We start from the raw sequence: 25,944 nt of genomic DNA, 5'->3' as shown, positions 1-25,944 counted from the left end.
TGGGTCTTCTGCTTGACTGGCAATGTCAGAAATTGTTGACCTGAGTCCCCTACAGCTCAACATAACAGCATGGCTTTACTTCTTATACTTATTTTTATACTTTTCTGCTGATGGTTAAGACCGAGGTAAAGCAGGACCTATGCAACAAGAGTTGTAGCTTTTGGGTCTGATAAGGTCAGTGAAATCCCCTCAGGATTTATCCTGAACACTTATTTTTCTGTGTAGAACTAAAATACGAAGGCTAACAGGTTATCTGCTTGCAGCCTTCTTTGCTTTCCTACCAAGAAGCAGAGGCCAGCTCAGGACATGGTGGAGCTGTTCCAAGAGCACTTTCCTGGTTGTCCCTCAGCCCGGGTTTTCTGCTGCTATGCAATCAAGATGACCCTGCGGTGCAGGAGGCCCCTCGAGGCCCCTGAGTCACCGCAGCTAATCAGGAGCAGCTTGCTGTGGGTCATCTGTCTATTTTATCCCATTCTCATTCTTTCAAAATCAGTAACGCCAATTCTAACACAGGCAGGGTCTTTTTTGCTAAATTCCCAGTTGCACGTCAGGGCGCAAGCATCGGCGGACAGGAGCACCCGGCAGCTAAGCTGCAGCGCGTCCCAGCCCTGCGTAAAGGAGCAGGAGCCCAGGATGCTTACCAGGGCGCGCCTGTCCTGATACACTGCAGGGTGGTACAGTGCTTGATGGTCAGCACTCAGAGGGGCTGTGAGCTAACGTCAGGGACGTGGTGCTTTTATACTTGAGAGACAATTGCACAGAACCTTAAATCACCCATCAGTGGCCGCTTTCATTCATCTACATTCTCTGCTAGGCTCTGCCCATCGGACATCACTTCTCAGTAGGTGAGATGCGGCAGAGGTGCTGCTCTGCGTTCTGCTCTTTCCATGTGAGGCTGCTCCTGAAAAGCAGAGACCTTCGGCAAGGGAGCCAGGGGCCGGGCCAGTCGAGCGCCCTCCAACTCGGGGAGCCGGGCCCTCCCTTGCAGGGACCTGTCTGGAAGATGAGGTGTTCGGGGCTATGTCCCTTTGCTCGTGCCTGGGAAATGCATAGCTTGTTAATCACACCATACATTGTTTGGAAGAAACGGGCCCCTCAGTGGAAAAGAAAGTCAGATAGGTTGAGATTTTTATGGGCCTGACTCAGCCAAATCAAACACAGGCTTTCCTGGCGCTTCCAAGTTTTTAATGGAAATTCATGCTCTTCAGAAGTGTGCTGCCTAATTGTAATTCATGCCATGTTCAGATCCATTACAGGGCAGACCAAAGGGAGAATCTTAGACAGGTCCACGTGCACCCGCTGCTATGTCTTGGGCCTAATGCGCCCAGAGCCAGGCGGGCTCTGGGCCTCTGCAGGAAGGAGAGAAAAGTGCTTGCTGCATGGTACCGCAGGCTGCATGCACCGGTACGAACCGCCTCCTGCGAGGACTGTGTGTGAGCTGCCAGGGTCGGAATGTGGTCGCCAAGTCCCACGGTCCCCATAACTACAACCAGCCCTCCTCGTTGTTCCCAGCGGAGGTGCTCTGCAAACCTGTAAAGACAGAGCTACATACTGAGATGACTTTTAAAGAAAACTTCTTTTTCTCCTTCCTCCTCCCCTTCCTCCTATCTTTCCTTCCTTTCTCCTTCACTCCCTCCCTCCCTCTATCCTCTTTCTCTCTTTTTTTTCTTCCTTGTTTTTTGGAAACAGGTCTAACTGGTGTCAAGGGAGAGAAAGGAAATCCAGGCGTTGGAACTCAAGGTCCAAGAGGCCCACCCGGACCAGCAGGTAAATCTTTCTACCTAATGAAAAACTGCAGGCAGGAGTCTTTATCCTTTCTGGCTGTCACAGGTGAGGAAAATGGTCCTAGGATGTCTTTGTACCTAGTGGGAGAGAATGCCCTCTAATGACCCTCCCTGGGGTAGGCACCCTCAAGACTGTGACATGTTCTGGGTTCCTTCTGGCTGCTGGAGCTGGGCTGGCTGGCTAAGGCTGTGCAGGAGAGAGAAACCCACAGGCTTGGAGGAACAGTGGGGAGGCTGCTCAGAGCCACGAAGTCCCGCTGTGCAGAGCAGCTCTCTTCCATGTTGGACCCTCCGACCTCTGTCAGGGGCCAAGTAGTCTCCAAGAGAAAGAGAAAGAGAGACAAGGTGCTGAGGTCCCTTACTAAATACGGAGGCCCTCGACTCACACTGCAGTTCACCAGGCTGAGCTGTCACATGGCCCCAGGCAAGCAATGAAATCTAGAGAACAGGGACTTAGAGAGGTGCCAGCGGTGCCTTCCCAAGAGCCTCTGGGAGTTCTGTCGCAGCAGCTGCTTCGAGAACAGTTCCTGGATGGCCTGACTTGAGTCACATCACGCTTTGCACCCTATTGCATGTTTACAGCCCTGCTCCTAGCCAGTAAATCAAATATTTTGTGGACTTGTCTTTCCAAGCTTATAATGACTTTGGAATATAATTGTAAGAGATATTTCTTGGACAATAGAACCTCTTTGATTTTAAAGACTTCTGTTATTGCACATGGTATGAAGAATTGACCTTAAATTATGTGCTACACAGAATGAGTGGCTGGCGGGTGTGGGTCAAAGGGAACTGACTAGGGTCAAAGGGAACTGACTATGTCTAGAGCCACCATCCTACTGGAATAGAAGGTAACACTTGTCCCCACTTCTCATTTCAGCTCTAATTCAATAGGTTTATCTCTACTTGATCAGTGTTTTTTAAACACTGTTGGAACCCAGGACTAAAAATAACAAGCATGCAAAACCCAAACCCCAGCCTACACACTTCTTAAATTGAAAAATATTTTAATGGCCCTCCATTCCCATTCAGCCTCAGTTGATGTAAGATAGCCTGAAGAAACTTTAGTGTGTTGGATCCAATTTCTGTCTTCGCATTTCTGTTCTCCAGGATAATGTTTTTCAGTCTCAGACAACTTTATTTTAATATTCTGGAGGCGCGAGCCAATGCTAATCTGCACAAGTCTTCCAGCCAGATTCGGAGGTTGAGATGAGTGTGTCCATGTGTGTGCACGTGTGTGTGTGTGTGTGTGTGTGTGTGTGTGTGTGTGCCTACGGGTGTGTGCATGCCCGTTTGTTGAATTCACAAAGAGCTGCACTGGAAAATGAAAGCACTGGGGAGGAAACAAGGTCTAAAAAGAAAAACAAAACAAAACAAAAAACTTTGCTTCCCGGGTTCCCAAGCTGATTACAAGCGTTAGCCTCCAGGACAGTGCATGGTGGCAGCAGCGCCCTGTGCCTGAGGATCTAGTTTAGGAACGAGCTCAGTGCAGGACAGGAGCTGACTGTGCTCACATTTAGGTGTCAGGTTGCTTCTTGGAAGAATCCGTTATCTTCACAGTGGTCCCAAAACTCACCTTCTTCATCTGCCCCTGATTTCTAGGTCCTTCAGGGGAGAGTCGGCCTGGCAGCCCAGGGCCCCCTGGTTCCCCTGGACCAAGGGGTCCCCCGGGCCACCTGGGCATACCAGGTCCGCAAGGGCCTTCCGGCCAGCCTGGATATTGCGACCCATCATCATGTTCTGCCTATGGTGTGGGAGGTAAGTGCCACGCTTGCGTGGGCTGGGAGCAGTTTTACTATTCCTACCGCAATATGGCGGAGACACTCCGAAGGGTAGAAGAGTCTCAGGAAAGTAGAGCTTGAACTGTTCGTCACCTGACATTACCTGCAGGCATCTGCTATAAGGTGCAATCACCGTAGAGGCTGCTCATTTAAGCCCTTGTGAGGACATTCAGGATAACAGCCCACTAAACCTTCTTTGCTTGCAGAAACTTGGCTTCTGACCTCAGCTCTGGCCACGTAGAGGATAGGATGTGGTCGAACATTTTGGGGGGCCCTTTCTGTGTTACTACTGAGCTGTGGCCAAGACACCCTGGAAAATTTATGCTTTAGAGAAAAAGCCTCAAAATTTAGACTGTCCCCATAATTAAGCAGTTTCCCAAGATTCTCTGGGGTGACATCTTACATGCCAAGTGACCTCAAGAGTAAGCTTAGAGGAAACCGAAATCGTCCTGCTTGTGCCCCATGACTCACCGCTGGCCTGAGATCCCAAAGGACAATGCTTCCTAGACACACCTGCTCTGTGCATGCTCCGCGAAGGGACCTTTTCTGCTGCAGTTACTGGGAGATGGGTCAGAGATAGCCACAGGGCAGTAGACCTCCTACTCAGTGGAATTAGTGTGCTGCTTCAGGAGAAAGTTAACCTTAGTTGCCAGAGGAATCGGTAGATGCCTTGCTGATGTATTTTTCTCTGTTCGTCTTTTCTCTCCCCGTTCTCTCACGTCCCGTTCCCCATCCCTTGTTAAGACCTGATCCCTTACAACGATTACCAGCACTGACGTGGATGTCCTCCACTGTGGTCACCGTGGCGTGGGCATTGGCTCTGGATCCCGAACTGTCCTGTCAATCACAACGGCTAAGCCCTGCCCCTGACAACGGGCTCCTCTCTTTCCTGCCTCAGCTGCCTCCTTGCCTTTCCACTTCAGAGCTCTTGCTCTTCCTGCTCCAGATGTGATGGGGGATGACACTGGGACACAGCCCGATCACGCAGTCAGTGCTGGCAAGAGCGACTGCGCCAGCTCGGCCAGGTGGAGGTGTATGGTGGTGCACAGCAGTCCGCCCCAGCCCCTGCGAGGGGCTGTAATAACAAAGCTGCGCGACACCCTCCTCTGTGCTGGCCCCATGCAGACGTGAGCGGCTCTGTCCCTGGCCCCTCTACTCTCCTTCCCTCACCTGGCCACCCTTTTCTCTGCTGTCCCCCAAGGATGGACTTCTAACTTGAGATTGATTTTTAAATTTTATGTTTTTCTTTTTGTAATTCTTCTGCATTTTCAGGGTTTCTTTTGTAAATAAACCACACACTATTTAAGTGCTTGGCTGTGATTCTAGTTTTCCAACCACTTCTCTAACAGCATCCTTTCCTTCTGCTCACTCTGAGGCCTGGGAAGGGGGTGGCAGCATGGGCGTGGGGGGCCAGGCTGCTGCTGCTTTCTGGGCACACAGGATCGCTCTGTAGCTGATGGACCAAGCCACATCTCAGAGGACCCACATGAGGGGAGGCTCTCAATTCGTGGTCTCTGGGTCCTATCAAGTCCCCACCCCACTTTTCCTCTCTAGCCCCCCATCCAGATCAGCCTGAATTCACCCCTGTCCAAGATGAGCAGGAAGCCTTGGAGCTGTGGGGCTCCGGGATCTGACAGCCTCCGAGGACATTGCAGACCAACGGAAGATCTCTTAAGGACTTCACCCAAGAAAGTGCTGTCATGGGGTCTGCGTGCTGGGGAGCTCGTGTCTGCAGCCCAGACCTCCCCCTCAGAGAGTGCTCACATACTGGTGTAATTAACAAAAGTCCTATTTTAAAGATCCCTTTAATCTATGTCACCTTCGAGATGAGTTGCCTTTGCTGTTTCCTTCAGAGAAGAGTGTCCAAACAAGAATTGGGAAAATAAATCAAACTCTGGAATCTTGTGTGGTTGGTGATCCCAAGTTCTAACATGAACAAGATTGATCTGGCAGTGCTGGAGGGAACTGGGCCCCAGCAGAAGGAGAGTGGACCGAGGGGAGTCGCCGGTGAGACCACTGGTCCAGCCTTGTAGACACGGCCTTGCCGATGAGAAAGGGTCAGGACCGTGACACACCTCTGCTTGCCTGCTCTGTCCACTCTGAGATCACATAGTGACTGCTCTCACGGGTATCCAGAAATAAGCTCTAGAATGTAATTTTTCTGGATTTGGTAATTTTAAAAATGGACTTAGCTTCTCAGGGGCTTTTGACTCATGTGAAGTAACAACTCTCCACCAGCTCTGATTTGCCCAGCAGTGTGTCCCAGGGCTTGCTCCTCCTCGTCCACAGGGATTACTTTGTATGTGCAGAGTTTTTGAGAACATGTTTCCATTTTCTTTTGTAAGCAAATAAAAATTTAAAACAAAGCATGTGGATTGTTTTTACTGCACTTCTGTGGTCTTAGTCGAGTGCCCGCATAACAACAGTTGCCGTTCTTTGGGTAAGCGTTCAAAGTTTCGTTCGTTCGTTCATTCATTCTGACTGCAGTAAAAAGCATAACAAAAGAGGAAATCCACCTAAAACACCCAGAGCAACAGAGTTCTGTTATTCACTTACCATCTACTGGGTGGCAGATGCAATGCAGAGGTAAGCATGCTGCTAAATGACATGTACCAGTGGCTCCTAAGGAGCCCTTCTGTCTTCTAGTATTGGCTTGAAAAACCTCAAAAAGGCCAGGAACAAACAAAATTGAATCTAATAGATTAGGCTTTAAATCAGACTTGTCTTTTTCTTGCAAAATAGAAAAGTATTTGAGAAAGAACTGAGTTAACGAGAAATGAGAGAGACCCACAAGGAGTCTGTGTGTGCCTGGCCTCTGTAGCATCTTCATGGGAACAAACAGTTTTACAGTGTTGAGATGGGGTGTGTATTAGCTTGTACACACTGGTACGACTATGAGACACCCCCGACTTAAAGGAGGAGATGGAGATGGCTAATTTGGTTTGTGGCTTCCGGGCATTTGGTCCATGGCGACCAGGTCCTATGAGAGAAATGTCATCACAGAAGTTGGGAGTGGCGCAAAGGTGCTTAGTTCATGGTGGCTGAGAGAAGAAGAGGTCAACAACTGACACTGACCCCACATCTATACTTCTGTGACCCACACAGGCACCCCCAAAATTGTGATCCACCAATGCCCTGGGCAGATCCCACAGACAATCAAGTGGACACACTGCCCCAACTGCCACATTCTATTCCTTGCCAACTTATTATCTACACACATTTCCTTTAAGCATACTTAATTTCCAGATAAAATCATAGCAAATTTATAATTCTACCTGACGTAATGCAACATTGAGTGTACAACTGGAAACACCATAATCCCTTCCACAAGTCTCAACAGTCCCCACAGTTTTCTAAAATCTCTTCTAAAACTCAGAGTCTTAGCTGTGAACGTCTGTAAAAAATAAAATCAAATTATACAATCCCAAGGTACAATGGCGCAGGGTAAACATTCCTATTCCAAAAAGGAGGAATGAGGGATAGAACAGACCCAGATCATAGCGAGACCAAAACCCACAGGGAAAACAAGTCCTGTAGTTCCATATCCAGCACCCAGCACATGTGTTAGTGAAATGCGAGTTCCGGGGGCCTTGGCTGGCCCCACCCTGTGCCCCTACTGTTCGCAGCCCAGCGTGTAAAGGAATGCCCCCGTTCCTGGCATCCTGACTCCCTGGGTCTCCACTGCACCTTCAGTCTCACTTCCACAGCTACACACTCTTTTCTCCGAGGTTCCCTGCCTGGCCTCCCAGGTCTTCTTTTGAAATCTGGGTGGAAGCTTCTCTGTCCTGCCCACAACCCTCATATTCTGCATGCCAGTCAAACCAGCGTCATGTGGAAGACACCAAGGCAGTAACCAAGCCCCCCTGGACCACGGAGACCACAGTCCTTGAGCATCTAGATCGCTGGGCATATTGAAAAGAATCCCAGGGAGTCAATTCCCCAGGTGGCTTTTCTTGAGCAGGGAGCTGGAGACTCTTCTCTCAAATGAAAGTTTCACACTTTGCTCCTTTGATCCTCTGCTGGGCCGATGCTTGCTGATTCCAGAGGTGTTCTCAGGCCTCTTACTTGTCTCTATATCACAGTCCATTTCTCTTTTAATGGCACCAATCTTCTCAGCAACCTCATTTCCTTTGGTTCCACCTTTATATTGCTTTTTGGGCCACAATCTGTTTCCCCACTTTTTCTGGTCTTTATGTCCCCAACTCACACTGTAAATCTAACTGAAAGCAGCCGGCAGTACTCACACAACAGCCTGAAGTTTGGGCTGCCTTGAAATTCCTCCCTCAGATTAATTAGTCCACTGTCCGTAATCTTAGCATCTCACTAAGTCTCAAAACATGGGCAAATTGTAGACATTTTTTTTTTTCTGCCAGAGAATAACACACATGGCTTCTAGTCCAATTACCAGTGGATCTGTTGCTCCCAGCCCAAACAGCTTTAGCCTGGCCTTTTCTGTCTACATTCCTATCAACCTTCTGATCACCCATCAGACTCTGCTTACAGCATTCTATGCCTCTCAACTGCATCTCCAAAACTTTTGAAACTTCTTCTACAAATCAATTCTAAAGTCTTCTAAACCACATGGTTAAGTATAGTCACAACAACAATTATACTTCTGATATTAAATTCCTGTATTAATCATCTTTTCTGTCTCTGTGCCACAATACCGCAACAATTTGAAGAAGGAGGAGGAGGAAGAGGAGGAGGAGAAGAATGAGGACAAGAAGGAAGAAGACAAAAAAGAAGGAGAAGGAGAAGGAGAAGTTGTCGTTGAACTAGGCGCATAGTCTCAGAGGCAAGGCTAAAGATGTTTGGGCTGGCTTCTTTCAGGATCAAGAAAAGGCTGATTAGAATAGCTGCCTGGTTGCCGAGTGACCTAGCCCTCTGGGCTCCTCTTGTCCTTCTGTGAGGTATACCACACTAAGTGACAACTTCATCATCCAAAGCATTCAGCCAGCAGGGCCTTTTTGGTACCTTTCAGGATCAAGCAGTCAGCCTCTGGAGTCTTTGAAGGGGCGGAAGATAGAGAGCAGAGAGCCCACTGCCTTTCCCTTGCAGCTGTGCTGCACGAAGACACCCACAGAATCGGACAGCAAGGAGGAGGCTGACCCAGAACCCTGAGAGCACTCTTCCACCTTCGAGGATTAGGGTGCAGTTAGTCACTCTGTAGCCTTCCACCTCAGATTTCAGTCTACAGCAACTAGTGAGTGAGGACAGAGAAGGATATCCTATAGACTCTACTATTTAGCCCTTGGAAACAAGTAGCCCAAACCACGTCACACAGAACCTCTCAACCTTTGCTAGAGATGCTAAAATATAAACCATTAGAGGTTCTAAGCTACTCATATATTGAGTTGTGCAAATACACATGGCTTTGATTATGCTTGCTTTCAATTTGTTGATTTAAGCTACAGGAAGGTTTCATGAGCTGGAAGTGTGTCATCACTTGGACCCAGCATATTAGACTTTTACTGAGTGAGATGCTCAACATAAAAGGTGTAGCTCGCACTCTGGATTTGTGTTTACAGCACACTGCCTGGAATGAAAGCTGATGGGAAGTGCATTTTTATTGCCTTGCTTATCTTGGCAGAAGTATACATTTATCTTAATTTATAATTTGTACTGTTTTCTGAAAGCAATAAAGCATCATTTCATTTACAAAAGATATTACTCTTCAGAATTATCACTTTTGTTAGAAACTCTTCTCTTGGGAATCATGATTTTAGAGTAATTTTGTATGCCATAAGACCCCAATTTAGTTCTAGACAACCAACCCTCTTTCATTTTTATTTTTTAATCACTGTAGGCTTTCCATATCTAATATTGCTGTGTACCAGGGTCCATTTTAATTCGGAGGATAAAGTCACCAACAAGAAAGATTAGCCTGGCCTGGTGGAACATGTCTATAAAGCCAGCACTCAAGAGGCTGAGGCATGAGGATCACCCTGAATTCAAGGCCAGCCAGCCTGGGCTATGTAGTGAGACCCGAGAGAGAGAGAGAGAGAGAGAGAGAGAGAGAGAGAGAGAGAGAGACAGAGAGACAGACAGACAGACAGACAGACAGACACAGACAGACAGAGAGAGACAGAGAGAGACAGAGAGAGACAGAGAGACAGAGAGACAGAGAGACAGAGAGACAGAGAGAGAGACAGAGACAGACAGACAGACAGACAGACACAGACAGAGACAGAGAGAGACAGAGACAGAGACAGAGACAGAGACAGAGAGAAAGACAGAGAGAGAGACAGAGAGAGAAACACTCCATTTGCTCAGAGCTTCCTCCTCCAGCACACTGAAGGAGGAGTAAAGCACAGAAACAGATGAGCAACCTGAACTCTAGATCATGGTGAAAAAGGAAGACAGAAAATTGCCAAGAAAAGGGGAAACAAGGAGACATGCAAGGATCTGCTCCTGCTAGCTGGGCAGAGCCGGCCTCTGAGGGGCTGACATCAGGGGAAATGAAGGTAAGAAAAGGGCCGAGGAGTCCAGTCCAGGCCTGAGCGGTCTAAGAGCCCTTGGGGGCCGGTGTCCTGCATGCTAGGGGGCTTCTGAGACCAGTTGGCAGGGGCGGGAAGGAGGTGAAGGGGACCAGCACCAGCAGGATGCTAGTGCTTGAGAGTTCGCCTTAAATTCCATGGGAACAGGTTGAGGGATGGTAAACAGGGAGGTGACGTGAGCTGGCGCAAGCTCTGAGTTGGTGGAGAGAAAATCTGTCTTCGATTCTTCGTTGGACTTCTGCAGTGGTCACGGAACAGTAACTCCAGCAGGCTAGGTCGACTGTAAGGGCTTTAGAATTGCATCAGCCGCAAGGTCGTTCCGTAGGGGGGCAACACGGTGGTTACAGTGCTCCCTAAAACCCAGGAGTGGCACGATGCACACACATTCTTCTTAGTAGGAGAAGGCAGGGCAGCCACCTGCCAGCTCTGGGCTTAGTGTGCCGCACTGCTGCTATCTGGGACACTTACTGCCATTCAAGGAAAAGGACATGGAGAACCATCCCCTAAGGGACACATGTGGCCTCCACTTGTGTAGCTTTCACCTAAGGCAAGCACTTGACACATTTCATTTCACAGAACTGGAGAACTACTTTCCCATGAGCTAGAAAGCAGAGGAGAACCTGAACTATGGGTGAGAAATGACAAAAGCAACGATGCCTATGTTGGCTCACTTGAGCCTCGCGAAACCCCAGGAGCTGGTCTGCTATTCTCTTAACTTCCCCAGGAAAGGGACAGAGCATGGAAAATTTAAATTCTTTGCCCCTAAACACATAGCTATAACTCAAATCCAAGCACTGCACTTGGAGATAACCATCCTTACTTTGTGGGCTACTCTACCTTCATATGGATAATTCTTCAATTTTAATGGCAAAAAGCAGTGGACGTGGGGCTTATGGGTGTGCAGATTCGACCCAGAAGAAATTCCAAAGATTCGTTTTCACAAGTCAGGGTGGGGAGCAGATTGTCTGCTTCTTGTTCTTCCGCTTCAGACCACAGTTTGAGAAACACCTCTTTGCAATGACTATCAGCACAGGGTGAAGAATGGGTCTGAGGGGCGGAGGGCACAGCATTCCGGTGGCCTGGGGCATCAGAGCCAGGGGAGAAGCTGTGGACTCCTCATGGGCTGGGCGCTAGGAGGAGGTGATGGTTCTGGGAGAGCCCAGGCTCCTGGTGTAAGCCATGAAGATGGAGCTGCGTTCACCCCGCTGAGGACACACATTCTGGACAGAAACGTTGATGAGTTCAGTTTCTCTGATAAACTGTGTACGAGCTGTTAAACAGGCAAGCCAGAGTGTGGGAGGGAAACTAGGGCTCCGGCTGAGTTCCGGAGTCACCGCGTGTGGGTCCACTTCAGGGCTCTGGGCTGGAGGGGAAAGATGTGCCGTCTGGGAGGGCTTCTCCCTGTCGGCTTCCCCTCTTTCATTTCTGTTTACAAGAATTCTCCAGCTTGGTTATTTGTGCTTATTTTTTATTAAACACATTTTGATAGATCTTTCAACCAAATATCTTACAAACTACAGCCTGGTGAGCCCGTTGCCAAGCCCTTAACACAAGTTCTTGTTTCTTTATCTTTGACATGTTTTTCCTTCCACTGGAAAGGAGCCTACCCCACCCCTGATTAAATGACTCACATGCACACCCAAGACCCAAGACTCGGCCTGAGGTCCCCTCCCTGGCGACATCTTCCCTCAACTCCACCACAGCCACCTTGATAACTGTGACCCCAGAGTTCCCTTTTCTAGTGGATACTTTAACCTCTGAATTCCCACATTGTATGCAGTTTTTAACATGGCACGTGTGAGATTTCTGCTCCATAAATGTGGAATATTTCTTTCTTTCTTTTTTTTCTTCTGTATTTTAGGGAAGGGTCTACAGGGTGTTCAGGATCTCACTACTAGATCGGACTCCTAGTGATCTGCCTGTTTACAGCCTCCCAAGAGCTGAGATTACAGGCGTGCACCACCATGCCCAGTCTCAGCACACTCCTAGGGCAGGGCCAGCACAGCAGGCCCCGGGGATCCCAGTCCCTGCGCCTGCTTGCAGGCAGTTTAATCCACTGAGCTATCTGGCCAGTGCTTGAAATACTTCTAAGGACTCTAAGGGCTTTAAGATTATATCAGGGGCCAGGGAGATAGCTCAGTAGAATAAGCGCTTGCCTGGCAAGTGCAAGGGCCTGAGTTTAATCCCCGGTTCCACCAAAAAAAAAAAAAAAAAAAAAAAAGAAAAGAGAAAAAGATTGTATCAGCCACAAAGTTGTTCCGTTGGGTGGGCAACACAGTGGTAACAATGCTCCCTAAAACCCAGGAGTGTGGCACAATGCATAACAGTCTCATCCATCATCTGGGACAAAGAGCATACTATGCAGCAGGAAGAATTTTCTCTAGGTAGAAGGCAGAAAGTTAGACCACAGGCATGCTACCTGAAAATCAAAGATCAGGCCCTTTAGCTTGGAAATGTAGCTCCTTTACAGTTTTCAGGATGTGAGGTGGTATTTAAATCTTTCTTCTTTTAAGTGTATTTGTTCGTGTGCCGCTGCCCTCACCTGGCCTCAGTGCAGCTTTGAGTTGGCGTCTGCAATGGGCTCAGCCACGGCGTGGGTGCTGGGGCTGGATGGGAGCCTCCTCTGTAGGAGGTCCCTAACTCCTGCTCAGTTCAGCCAAGGAAGAGAGCTGGACCACACTCCGGGACTCTGGGCCCACTCCAGGACGTGCACATGCTACCCGAGGGCACTGGGAGCTCGCAGAGGTTTCAGACAGATGAGTGACTTGTCTGGAGCTGCTTGTAGGAGTGCAATCTTGATCTTGTGCAAGACAGATGGGTGGAGCGGAGAGGGCTTAATGAAGACCTCCCGCGGACCAGCTGCTTTCTGGGCACCTTCTATCAGGCTGATGTGCACATACGAAAATGCAGATTCCCTGGATTCTAGATATTGGAATAAACAAAGTGCCACATCTCGGTTTACATGCATATGTAGAAGAAACAGAGCAGGAATTTTAATTCTGATGGGTGCCAAGTTTAGGTGCCCTTGTCTGTCTACAGTGCGCTGCCTGCCACTGTGTCTTGGGGAGGTCTGGACCCCAGCCGTGCAGTGTGGGTGGGGGCTGAGAGGAGGCCCGCTCGGCTTCTGCTCAGGAAACATGTGGGGCCATGCTCCACGGCTGCTGGGGTTGGAGAAGCCACCCGCAGGAGCTAAGAATGCCTCCACCATTCCAAGTTTGAAGATCAGGAAAACGGCTGCCTCACAAGTGAGGCAGAAGCTTGGAGGGTCAGAGAGTGGCTCAGAAGGGAATGCTGGCCGTGAGGCTTTCTCTCCAGAGTGTGTTCTGAGTAGCGAAAGGGACTGCAGAGCGATGAATCAGGGAAGCGTGGCTGCGGTGACCAGATGACTAACGGCGACTAGATGACTAACTATCTGACGCAGGCTGCGCCTCCAGGCGGCCAAATCCCTCGGGCTTGTCCCCACCGGGAAGCTCCACTTTCTTGCAGATTGAAGGTTTCCAAGGTATGAAGCAAAATAAATATTTTTTAAATCGTAACTTTTCATTCTAATCTGATGTGACTTTGGAAGAGCTGATGGAAAGGACTTGCTTGCGCTGGACGCGCTCAGCGTTTGCAGAATCCTTGGCCATGAAGCCCTGGTTCTTCTCACGCTTCAGAATAATTATCATCAGCAAAACAAAGCAACTGATATACTTGTAGGAGTTTTACATTATTCATCTGAATACACGATTTCATTAGGAATTTGGGTGACAAAAAATATCCAGTTGTACCATGAAATGAGAAAAAGCAAGTAGCATAACAGTATGAACAGTATTTATTTTTCCGTTCATCTCCCTGTCCTGTAAGTGGAGAGAGATAAACTCCAAATGTTTCTCAGTGGTTACCTCCTGAGTTTTGGGTTGCAGGAACTTTGATTTTTTAAAGGCCTTATTTCACCTACCACTAATATTTCTATATTGTTTAAAAATATTTTGCAACTAGCATATGCTTTCGGGAGTAACTGTAAAATGGCAACAGGTTTTAGAATAAAATCATATATATATATATATATATATATATATATATATATATATAAGGGATTAACCTCAGGACCTTGCACTTGCCAAGCAGGTGCTTAAGCCACTGAGCTATCTGTCCAGCCCTAGAATAAAATTCTGCTTGGTAAAGTAGCCTATTAACTTTTTAATATCATCATGATAACTAAGGACATGGAATATGGAATAAGAGAATATTCCTTAATGTGAATATTTTAACATTATATTCCACATTCTAATAGTCTAAATATTTTGGAAAGGTGGTAGCTGATGCTCACTTGAAAAAGCTTTAATAAAAGGAGTGAAATAGGGCTGGAGAGATGGCTCAGTGGTCTAAAGCACCTACTTAGAACAAGCTTAGCAAAGCATCAGGGACCGCGGTTCAATCCCCCAGCACCACATGCCAGCCAGCCCGCCCCCTGATAGGCTGAGCTGGTCTCTCTCTCTCTCTCTCTCTCTCTCTCTCTCTCTCAAATAAATAAATAAATAAAATTAAAAAAAAAGGAGTGAAATATTACTACTAGCAGTCGTACAATAAATCTCTTATTGTGGTAGCATTCATAAGTAAACAAGTGCTACTAATCATTCATTTTTTTTCTCTGTGCCTAACTATGCAATAAAAACATATGCTGACATGAGTAATCAGGTTGGTTTTGTTTCTTTAATTTCATTTTATTTTATTGACTTAAAAATCCATGACCAATCAACAAAATTTATTTGTATTAACCTAGCTTAAAAGAAGATTCATAATGAAACCCAGAGTAGCAAAAATATTTTTAAGATCCAGAATTAATTCTGAATGGTAACAAAGCAATCAAAATGAATAAAGCAAAAAAGAGAAGTATGATTACTGAAGACATTTATTTTTATTTTTCACCGTCTTATCCTTGGGCCCAACTTCTGTGAAACCTGATAAAATGTCTCCCTGACTATTCTTTGAAATTATGTCATGAAATCATTAACATCAGCTACGCTTTTCCTGTGAAAATGCATTAGGATTCAAGTATGCTTCATTTCTGGGTAGATATTTCAAACAGAATTTGGTTTTCTTTCTTTTTTAAAATGTATTTAGGTTCTCACTACACAGATCAGACTTGTAGTGATCCTTCTGTTTTCAGCCTCCCAAGCGCTGGGATTACAGGTGCACACCTATTTGCTGTCTCAGCGCGCCCTGGGGGTGGGGCCGGCATGGCATGCCAGGGATTGAACCCCAGTCCCTGTGTCTGCCTAAGCAAGTGCTTTAGTCGGCTGAGCTATCTGGCCAGCCCAAGAGAATTTGGTTTTGTGCTTCTTTCCAAATTCACATTCTCTTAGGTCTCTGAACTTGGGTGATATGAGGCAGGAAGATCTGAATTTCACAAGTGAAGTTCTTTTCACAAACATTCCTGTTATCGGATTTGGACACCCCAAGGAGATGTCACCGCAGCTGCGTGCTGCAATCACTGGAGCTGTGCCTCAGGTCTGTCTCTTACTCCTCTCCCCAGGGAGCTTTGCCTCATGGATCAGCAGAGCCACAGCTCTGGGGACTGAGCAACGGACAACCGAGAACGCAGCTGGCTGTGCACATGGCAGTAGCAGGTGCTGGGGCTGGGAGAAGTTCGCTTCTCTTCCCTTGAGATCGCAACCGCAGTTCACGTGTACTTTCTAGAGGTGCTTTCTAAAGGAGTCCGATCCTCACTTGCACAGGGAAAGGCAGTGCTCAAGGACAAGAAGGGACGAAAGTGACCGCGAGAAGCATGGTAGTGAGCAAACAGGCTGCTCGCTTCTGTTGTCACGTGACGGGACATCTGCACAGGGACATCTCTGCAGCCTGTGTCCCATTTCTGGACGTTAGCTCCTTTAAAAAATGTTGATGTCACACCTACCAAAGCGGGTAGCATCCAGAAACCTTGGAGGTGTTGGGAAGTAATCGCCTGCTTTGTTACTCATCAGGTGTGATAAAAAGAAATATGGTGGATATTTACATTTAAAAGTTGTTACAGGGTTGGGAAGACAGCTCAGCAGCATAAGTGCCTGCCTGGCAAGCACAAGGTCCCAAGTTTGATCCCCAGTACAAAAAAAAACAACAATAAAGTCACAGTGAAAGAAATACCATGGTGAGTCCCCCTCCAAATATTTCCCCTCACTTTGAACACACTTCTCCCGTCGTTCTCGCCACTTGGGGAAGCAGCTCTGGAAGTTTTTTCAGGAGTGTTGTAGTTACACCGCCGCAGCTGCCTTGAGGCCCTGTGTCAATTGAAAAAGTTGACTTTTCACGGTCGTTTCGACCTTGGGGAAGAGCCAGAAGTCACCCTGTGCTAGATCCAGTGACGAGGAGATGAGACGCATGACGATGTTTTCGCGAGCTGCCTTCCTGGTGGACGGCCCTTAGCGTGGCACCCACTGTAGCTTTTCTTTTCTCAGACCTCATAAGCTCATGAAAGAGGACTTACAGACCTGCTTCCAAAAAGGGTAAGAACAAGGGGATAAGTGGGTGGAAAGCGAGGGGCAGGATTGTGAAAGGTAATAATGGCAATGTGCCTTTCCCTGTAATAAATTACTTTTTAATTTAAATATTTATCATATAGCTTGATCACCCCTATATATTGGCTTAGAGCTGCTGTCTATACATTCTTCCCTGAACCATTAAAGTCGTGCTTCTCGTCTGCACAGCTTGGGGCCCAGCAAAGAGCCGTGCATGAAGGTTACAGAGAATTTCATGCTGGCTGTCGTGCCTGAGACTGGCTCGTCACAGTGCAGTCCACACTGACTCCTTTCCCAGCTTCCTCAGAGTGGCCCTGGGACTGCCTTGCCTGGCAAGAGGCAGAGCCGGCTCTGCAGTACCGACCTGCCGCCATCCCACTTGGCGTCCGGTGCAGAGGCCACCAGGGTCGTAAGCAGGCTGGAGCCCTAGCACAGTAGGATGACTTGGGGAAGGCCAGTGACTGGTCAGGAATGGCTCAGAGTATTGTGACATGAACAGAGAATACACTCTGAATGAGTACCATCCAGAACTGTGTGTGTTAGAGTAGCTCGCGTTACCGTGGCTAATAAAGCTGTCATCACTTAGGCAACAAATGTTTACTAGGGACCTAAAAAATATGCCAAGCATTCTTTTCAATGTTTTAATGGGTCAGGAACCATGTTGAGGGCTTGGGACACTCACACAGACCCAGACCCATTGATTTGCTCACAATAAGCCTAACCCACAATGGAAAACTAAGTAATTACAATACAATAATGGATTGGCTAGCGCACATGCATATACAGGGATAGAAAGGGGACATAAATACCGAAGGGTGATCAGCAGTGACAAATGAGACATGGTGGGGACAGGGAGGCAGTGCAGAGCTGAGGGAAGTTTTCCAAGTATGAAACAGGACATGGAAGAAGGAGGATATGATCAAGAATTATCAATGTTACAGGAGTAGATGCAGACTCGGGCATAGAGATGGGGTTGGAGCAAACTCAGAGAGTGTTAGGGCCTTGGTACATTGTAGGGATTTTATCCCAGGTGAGAGGGAGTATGTGTTTTGCTTTGGGAGTAATAAAATGCTACATCTGCCTTCAAGGCAAGGATGGTCTACAGCATGTCTCACCTTGGGTTCTCCAGATAATGGGAATGAAAGGAGGATGTTTATGCAAGAAGTTGACCTGGGAAGTGGACAACGGGTGTCACAGTGAGGCAACGGAATGGAGGAGACAGGGAACGCAGATGAGCCAGTACCAGGTGCATGGTCGGGGTGCTGGAGGCAGAGGGATTGGCCCCCTCCATGATCTCTGGGGAGTGAGAAGTGTTTTCTAGAATTGGGCCCCCAGCGTGGGAGGTGAAGCATCCTCCCCTCTGCCTCCTAAGTCCCTCTGGTTAAGCTGTGATCTTGGGGGTGCTAGCATCTAATGTTGGGCACCATCTTGGTAGGGGGTGCCATCTTGGTACAGGACACCATCTTGCTATGGGAGTCCTCTGAGGCAGAGCACAAGGGTCCCTGTGGAAATGGGAGACGGCTCAGGCAGCAGAAGTGAGTCTAGGGGCTGGAGAGATGGCTCAGTGGTCTAAAGCACCTACTTAGAACAAGCTTAGCAAAGCATCAGGGACCGCGGTTCAATCCCCCAGCACCACATGCCAGCCAGCCCCGCCCCCTGGTGGGCTGAGCTGGCCACACACACACACCACACACACCACACACACACACACACACTCTCTCTCTCTCTCTCTCAAATAAAAAAAAAAAAAAAAGAAGAAGTGAGTCTACTCTCAGGACAGCCTGCCAGAGCTCTGGTTGATGCCACAGGTGAGCAGAAGGGTGATGTATCAAGAGTGTAGACATTCAAGTCTTTTTTTTTCTGCTGATAGAGGATCTCGCTATGCAGCTCATACTATGGTGATCCTCCTGTCTCACCCTCCCCAGCACTGGCATTACAAGCATGGGCCACTATGGCTGGTTTCAGTGGCCGGCACGGCATATCTGGGTTCTGGGGCTGGCCTGGCATATGGTACAGGGGATCAAACCTGGGTCCTTGCACTTTCCAGGCAAGTGCTTAGACCGCTGAGGTATCTCCCCAGCCTGACATGGAAGTCTTAAAGACAAGTCAGAAGACATTTGCAAGTTATCATGTACATGGGCACTATTGCAAGGGTGAAGCGAAATGTATCCCGGCACACTTCGGGATCTTGGAATACACGGCCAAACAGGATATGCAAACATCTCTAGTGTCTCTGAGGTTGTATTCTACTGGGAGGGACAGAAAACAAACCTAGTGAGTAATACGGAAGAAAGTCACAGGGACCGTGGGAGGTAATGTAGCAGCTGGGGATGAAAGGGGACTGTCATGTTCAGCAACGTGGACAGTAGGCTTTGTGAGACATTACATTTGAGCCAAGACTCCAAGGCATTGAGGGAGGGAGTCAGGAGGGTCGATCCGAGGACAGGCGTGGGCCTGAGAAGGAGGATGTTTAGCAGGGGGTCAGCAGGGCTACGAGGAAGGAACAGAGAGAGCACTGTGGAGGATGGGGTCAGGGAGCCACCAGGCCAGACATATGCTGGACTCCAGGCTCTCGGGTAAAGATGGCTTTCACTCTGAGCTAAGTGGGAAATACGGAAATCACTTATAATCTTCAAATTTATAATGGCACAATCCTAATAGCTAAACCTGGGAAGTAGCCTCGATGTCTATCGGTAGATGAACGGAATGAAATAGGGTAATAAAAATGGGGTATGACTCGACCACAGGATAAGGCGAGCCATCTTCTGGTGGGAAGTGGAGGCACCTGGAGGCCATCGCGTTAAGGGAAATAATCAGACCCAGAAGCTTAGATTTTGCATGGTTTCCCTTCTAGGAGGAAGCCAAATATAAGGAAAGCACAAGGTGAAAGACAGCTAGGAGGAGGTAGGGAGCTAGCACTTGCTCAAAGGGAAGGGGACCAAGAGATGGGGAGGGAGAGGAAGGGGAGAGAACGGTGTCAAGGGCCATGAGGATGGGTCAGCCACACACAATGGCTCCCCAGGGGAGCGTGAACATCGTGTACCGCAAGCACGGGCTACACAGAACAAAAGGGAAAAAGTCTGAGGGAATTTAAGAAAAAAGAAAAACTTAGAGAAACTAAGGATTTCCCACTTTTTGGATTAGTTTTGCTGCAAAAATGAGCAAGAAAATAGGGGAGGGTAACTGACCACAAAGCGGAATCAAGAAAAATATCTTTAAGAAGGGAGAAACCGTGGCATTTTGTGTGCTGTGTAAGTGCTCAGGTGCAGAAAAGCTGATGTGGGCGTGGTCCCATCTCCCATGGGTGTCCAAACTTCTGGCCTTGCTGGGCCACCTGAGCAGAGAAGAGCTGCCTTCGGCCACAAATAAATATATTAAATAATTCATGTAGGGAAGCAATGAATCTTCTCTTATGTTTCATATTCCTATCAGAACCTTTAATCAGAGGAGGGCAATGGGCAAGTGGTCCACAGGCTGTGTGGCTGCACACACCCGCTACCTTCACTGAGGTAAGAAGGGGTTGGCCACAGAGACTTCTTAGACATCAGAACCCGAGGTAGTTCTGTGGTGAGGTGACAGGCCGATGGTCTCCCTGGAGAGTGGGCAGGGCACGGTTGGCTTGTGATGGTCAGATGTGGTTCCACTACTCTCTGTCATAGCATTCACTGGCCTACAAAGCCTTTCTAGCCTGCTGGCTGGCATGAAGCAAGTGGTGAGGCGGGAAGGCCCATGTGAGCAGGCCGCATTCTTCCGCAGGCTGCATTCTGCAGCAGAAAGCCTGCCACAGCCCCCAGATGAAGCCAGCCAGGAAATGCGACCCTCAGGGCTTTAAAGAGAGGGAAAGGCGTTCCACCAGCCCCAGAACAGCCTGAACATGGACCCCTCCCTCACCAAGCACTTTGCTGAGTCATCTTTCCACCTCAGGATTAAGTGTCTGACACATTCAATGCAGAGAAACAGCTACACTCAGGGATCTGAGATTTGAGTCCCGCTTTTTCTGGCTCCCAGGTAGAAACAGCATGGTGGAAGAGGATGGCAGAGGGGAAGCTGTTCAACCTATGGCAGCCAGGAAGTGAGCAGGAAAAAGCCCAAGAGGCCACCCACAGTCTCAAGGAGGAAAGGATTACTTTGGCTCACAGTCTGCAGAGGTTTAGGCCCATAGTGGGCTGGCTCCAAGGCAGGGTGGCCTGGCAGGTGGCCCCACAGAGGAGAAATAGTCCACGGCAGGGTGGACAGGAGGTGGAGAGGGACCAAGGGGGGAGGGAGGGAGAGCCTTCCAGGCCACGTGACCTGTGGCCCACCTCCTCGCCTCCCAGCATGACTTGTAGCTATAAGCTCAGCAGTGGACTCATTCTCTGGTATCATGCCTCCAAGATCCATCCACCTTGGATCCACAGATCCAAGCACCTATGAGTGCTTGAGGCTTTGGGGGACTCATCTAGATATAAACCGTAGTCACCATCCAGAAGTCTTCTGATCCAGTCAGAGTGATAACCGCTGTCAACCACTATAGCCTTCCTGGTCAGCACTTTGCTTGTAGGCTTCAGAGAGCCCTGCTATCTTATGCCAGATTCCTGACCCACACAAATTGGGAGGTAACGAAGATGACTCACACGCTGGATATGGCAGATTCTGAGGTGGGGATAAACTGAAGATGTATTTCAAATTTGATTTAACTTATATATTATGTAAATTATCTGCTATTCTTCACTCAGATGTAGCTCTGTGACAAGAAGGAACTTGGTTTTACTTATACAGGAGTATGGATCTCAAGCACTTTAGAAGAGCTGTAGGTGTCCAGTGTTGGGATGTCAATGTTGGTTGAACGGCAGTGAAACACTGCAGCTGGACCTTGTTAATACCGACCGTGGAGTGGCTGCGCACCTACTGCTCCAAGGTGCAGGTCCCAGGTCCACTTTACTGAGAAACACACACACTCACCTCTCCCGAGTTGCTGGCTTTGCCCCCACACTGTGGAAATGGGGCACAAACAGTGAAGCATCCAGTAACGCTCTTCTAAGAAGCTAGACAAACATTTTATTTGGACTGCGTGCCTCTGCCAGAATGTAAAGACAGATGCCTTGTCCTTTTGGTTTCCTCTGAACAGCCAGACTCCTTTCAGTTTTGTGATTGCTGAAGGCGACAGCGAAGGGCGTCATCGTTCTGCAGTCTTGACTTGAAGTGGTTTACGTGGGCTGATGAGCCAGGCCTAGGTGATATTGCCAATAAAGTGCAGGTATCCGGCCAGAGCCAGATGCCATGTGCAAGGCTTTAACAGGTATTAACTTGGGAATGGAAGCACAAGAGCTGGGAGAGCCGAGTGAAATCTTGAAGTACAGTTTTGTTTGAAATCGAGGTTTCAAATGAGTGTCTCTGCAGAGGTCCTGTCTCTTTGAGTGGAAAACATACCCTGACTAGCCTGGCAGGTGGTCTTCTGAAAGCTGCCCTTGGGTGGAGCGGACCACCTCTTCGACTGGCACGAATCTCAGGTGAGAGTCTGAGGTGAAGGCCCAAGAGGCAGTATCGCTACAAAACTACTCAGTTCTCTCGTGTTCGGTGTTCAGGGCAGAGGAGAAATACCATTCTGCAGGAGCTTGCATTTAAGCTGAAGCAAAGCTTCAGCATGTGTCTTGGAAAATCCCTTCCTTGTGCAGCAGGGTCTGATCCAATCTAAACTCCGTACTGTAGGGCTTGGCGGCAGAAGTCCTCCAGGGGCTGCTCGGCTTTGCAGATTGAGCCCCTGCTACCTGTTCCATGGAGGGATCAGGAGCCAGGAGACCTGGATGCTTAGTGTTGTTCTTGGTGCAATGCGCCGCTGAACCTCTTTCCCAGAAGGCAGAAAAGCAAACTGGTGAATGCAGCATAGAAACAAGAGAGGACCACGCAGCGGCTCGACCTGGCTCAGAAGGAGCCAGCCACAGGGGCCCGGACCTGAGCCTGGCAGCTGTAACTGACGTGCACTTGTTGGAAAACCTCCATCACTCACATTAAACCTTTTAAATAAAATAGAATTCTGCTCTCCAATGGCTTTCTAAGATGGCAGCAATGCTTCAGTACCACCAACCAGGCCTCTGGAGCGGCACGCGGCCGGTCTTCTAAACCAAGAGACATTTATGGATCTCACCAATCAGCTCTCAGGGGTCAGCTTGATTTAGAGCAGAAATTTGGCTGGAGTCACGAAACTCCTCCGGGCAAAGGTGTAAAGACCTGCTTTGAAGTTGAGTTTACCTTGCCCTGCTGCTTAGTCTTGACTGCACGCCTGAGATGCTCTATGCCTGCTGATGAAGATGCTCTGCACAGTTCCATAAGGTGCACTGGGGGGGGGGGTCCCCAACCTGGTGGCAGAGGGCAGCATCTCCTCTTGGCCAGATCTGCTGGGGATGGGGAGTGAGTGGTGCTTAGGACTGTGGAGGAGGTAACTAGAGTTCTCAACCCCACACATTCCTAATGAATGCACAAATACCTGGGCGCATGCAGCACTGTTCTGATCAGCAAGGAGGAATGGCCCTCTGTACCCCACGACAAACTTCCAACTACGTATGTGGTCATGGCTTTTGGGGAGAAGTGGAGGCATGGAAAGACAGCTGTAGCCTACGGGCTGGAGTCATTTCCCCAAATGCGTTTAAGCCAAAAATCCACCTGTTTTAAGTGCGCCCTCTTGTGATGCAGGTGTCTGTGGACCCAGGAGAGGCTGGGTGACACAGGTGACAGGTGCAGTGATCTTCAGTGACGACAGTGCTTTTTGGGGGTCAGTCCTTCTGAGGAGGTGATTAAAAGTCACACAGGTGCTTCTTTCTTTTCAGTGTTGTCGCCTACGTTTCCAAGGTGCTCATATTGGTTCCACATGCTGTTGTAACACATTTTTTCCTGTTTCAAAACCTTGCAGTATCGCTGGCTGGGACACAGCAGGACAAAACACAAAGGGTGACACACTTGGGCACAGTGGTGCGAGAGAAAAGGTAGGAAATATTCCTCCCAGGGCCTTATGCTCAGCCGGGCAGTGATTTTTCACCTTTACCTGGTGTAAACCTGTAGTGCAACAGTTGCCTGGTATAGGGCCAGTTAGGCCTGCTCTGACTTTGGCTTGTTTATTGGTGCTGGTTTGCGCACCGCACATGTGCACAGCAACAACGCACAGGTTATCTTCTGTCTTTGTCGCAGTGTTCTTGGACGAGAGCTCTTCTGCTGCGAGCATCCTCAGTGTTCTTACAAGCTCACGTTCCCTTTGGCCTCGCCGACACTGCTACACCATGGTTCTGTCTCGCTGTAGCTTGAGGTTCCAGCAGCACCCCGGTGCCCAGCCCCCATCCTCACAGGTCTCTCCACAGCCCCTCCATCTATGAAATGGATTGCTCACTGGTAGGCACCTGAGGGCCCTGGGGATGAGGATGTGATGCTGTTTCCCAACTCCTGGCATTATGGTGGGACCCAAGCAGGGGCAGGAGAAAGAAGAGGCTCAGTGCAGGACACCCCAGATATCACCCCTGCTCAGCAGGGTAGCCTGATAGGACTACTGTGTTATTTTCTTGCCATGCAGACCAAGGGTCTACCTGGGATCCAGAGAGACCTGAGAGCAGTTCATAAGGGCTTCAGAGCTAACCTTACCACACTGAGCAGGAGAGCTGAGCTCAGACACGTGAGAGGCTGAATGAAACAGCCAAAGAGAGGGAAAGCAAAGGGGGCCTGCGCACAGAGCAGGAACGGTGACCTGGGCCCTGGGAAACTCCACACGGGTACGCAATGTTTTATGACTCATAACCACAATGCTGTATCAGTGCATGTTAACCAAACAGTTTTATTACAATCACTTATATCATTTTTGGGGGTGGGTGTGGCAATCCAACTCATGACGTTGCACTTGTCAGGCAGGCGCTGTGCCACTGGGCCCTAACCCCAGCCCATAACATTTATGACACACCCATCTATAAAGTAAAGTGTTTCACTGTGATTTCAGCCCCCCGGCCGTCCTGGTGACTGGGAGCGGCGTCTTCCTCGCCACATCCTGGGGGAGGGGGGCCAGCGGGAGAAGCAGCCCTCAGCCTGGGCATTTGCTGTAATTTCCAGCCTCCTACAGCCGGTAGTCTTCAGGTCTGAAAGACAAAAGCATCGTTTGTTTCGCCATCAATCATCATTTCATTTTCTCCTAGCTGAGGAGGATTATTTTTCCAATTTAAAAGGAAAGGTAACTTCACCGAGAAATTGCTACATTTCATCTAAGGCTGTACAAGACACTAAAGCAAAAACATAACAAAATGGAAGTTCCAACATCCTTTTGAAGGTACAAATATGATCACCTTGTACCTAGAGATTCATGCATCTACTGACTTCTGTTCACCTTCCATCTTCTAATTTTGAACACTTTTATTAACCTCTTTTCACAGAATTGCTGTGATTTTTAAGCTTAAACTTCATATGAAACTATACGCTGAGTTTATAAAGTTAAATTTTATTTTATTTTTATTTTCATTTTGGTGGTACCAGGGACCAAACTCAGGACTTTGCGCTTGCCAGGCAAGCACATATTCCACTGAGCTATCTCCCCGGCCCTTTACAAAGTTAAATTTGAAACGAATAATTTCCCTATTTACACTAGTTAGTTTTCATTGAGATACACACACACTCTCTCTCTCTCTCTCTCTCTCTCTCTCTCTCTCTCTCTCTCTCTCTCTCTCTCTCTAAAGGTATAAATACTCGAACTTTGATATTTTTACTACACATAGCTGGGTTTTCCCTGACATAGATGGTTATTGTAATACAGTAGGTCCTCAGTTCATGAACTTAATTCTTTCTACAGTTCTGCTGAAACCTGAACTGAACAAGAACTGAATCAAAGTCAAGGGTTGGGTTCAGTGTTGAGCTTACAGGAAAATCAGTGCTGCGTGCCGTGCATGGTAGTGCACACATGTAATCCCAGTGCTGGGGAGGCTGAGGCAGGAGGATCAATATGAGTCTGAGCTGCGTAACGAGACCATGTACCAAATAAGTAAAATTTAAAAAATAAAAAGGAATCTACTTGGGAGATTAATGGATCTTCCAAGAATTAGCTAATCTAGGGTTTTCCTTACTTCACCCTCAGGACTGTGGTACTTTTCAGACCCAGCAAGTGTTCTGCAGCAACGATCTGTTTGACTGGAAGAACCACAGAATGCTGCCCTTCTGCGGCAGACTTTTTGAAGACCCTGTTACTTTTCTGGACAAGGAAACAACCAGGCCTGTGTGCTACAGAAAATCCCCAGAGTGGTGGCAACCGCCCCAAAGTGGTTAGGTTACTCGGCACTGTACATGGTCCTCAGCGTCTACAGCAGAGCCCTCCCCATGCACAGCCCTAGCTAAGCGCCACCCGCCACTCCCCAAGGAAACGAGCCTACCTCAAAAGGCAGAGTCTGGC

General features: G+C 48.4%; 2 protein-coding genes across 3 annotated transcripts in view; one reads left to right on the top strand and one right to left on the bottom strand.

The window, feature by feature from the left end:
• The window catches only part of Col14a1 (collagen type XIV alpha 1 chain), a 174,705-nt gene extending 168,780 nt beyond the window's left edge, over positions 1–5,925 (top strand). The window contains exons 45-47 of the mRNA XM_004642282.2: positions 1,690–1,767; positions 3,384–3,539; positions 5,117–5,925. Of these exons, the coding sequence (XP_004642339.1) occupies positions 1,690–1,767; positions 3,384–3,539; positions 5,117–5,196 (314 nt within the window). The 3' untranslated portion in view covers positions 5,197–5,925. The remainder of the gene's footprint in view (positions 1–1,689; positions 1,768–3,383; positions 3,540–5,116) is intronic.
• An 18,405-nt stretch (positions 5,926–24,330) lies between these two features.
• Mrpl13 (mitochondrial ribosomal protein L13) overlaps positions 24,331–25,944 on the bottom strand; it is a 31,452-nt gene continuing 29,838 nt past the window's right edge. For both annotated transcript variants that reach the window (XM_023702339.1, XM_004642281.2), the window contains one exon: positions 24,331–24,646. Coding sequence is in view for 1 of the 2 variants with exons in the window: in XM_004642281.2 (XP_004642338.2) it covers positions 24,625–24,646 (22 nt within the window). In the remaining variant the exon portion in view is untranslated. The remainder of the gene's footprint in view (positions 24,647–25,944) is intronic.

This window comes from Octodon degus, unplaced genomic scaffold (genome assembly GCF_000260255.1).
Source record: "Octodon degus isolate 3935 unplaced genomic scaffold, OctDeg1.0 scaffold00148, whole genome shotgun sequence".
Classification (NCBI taxonomy): domain Eukaryota; kingdom Metazoa; phylum Chordata; class Mammalia; order Rodentia; family Octodontidae; genus Octodon; species Octodon degus.
Note: the sequence above shows the minus strand (reverse complement) of the source record. Positions and strands in the feature narration are given on the sequence as shown.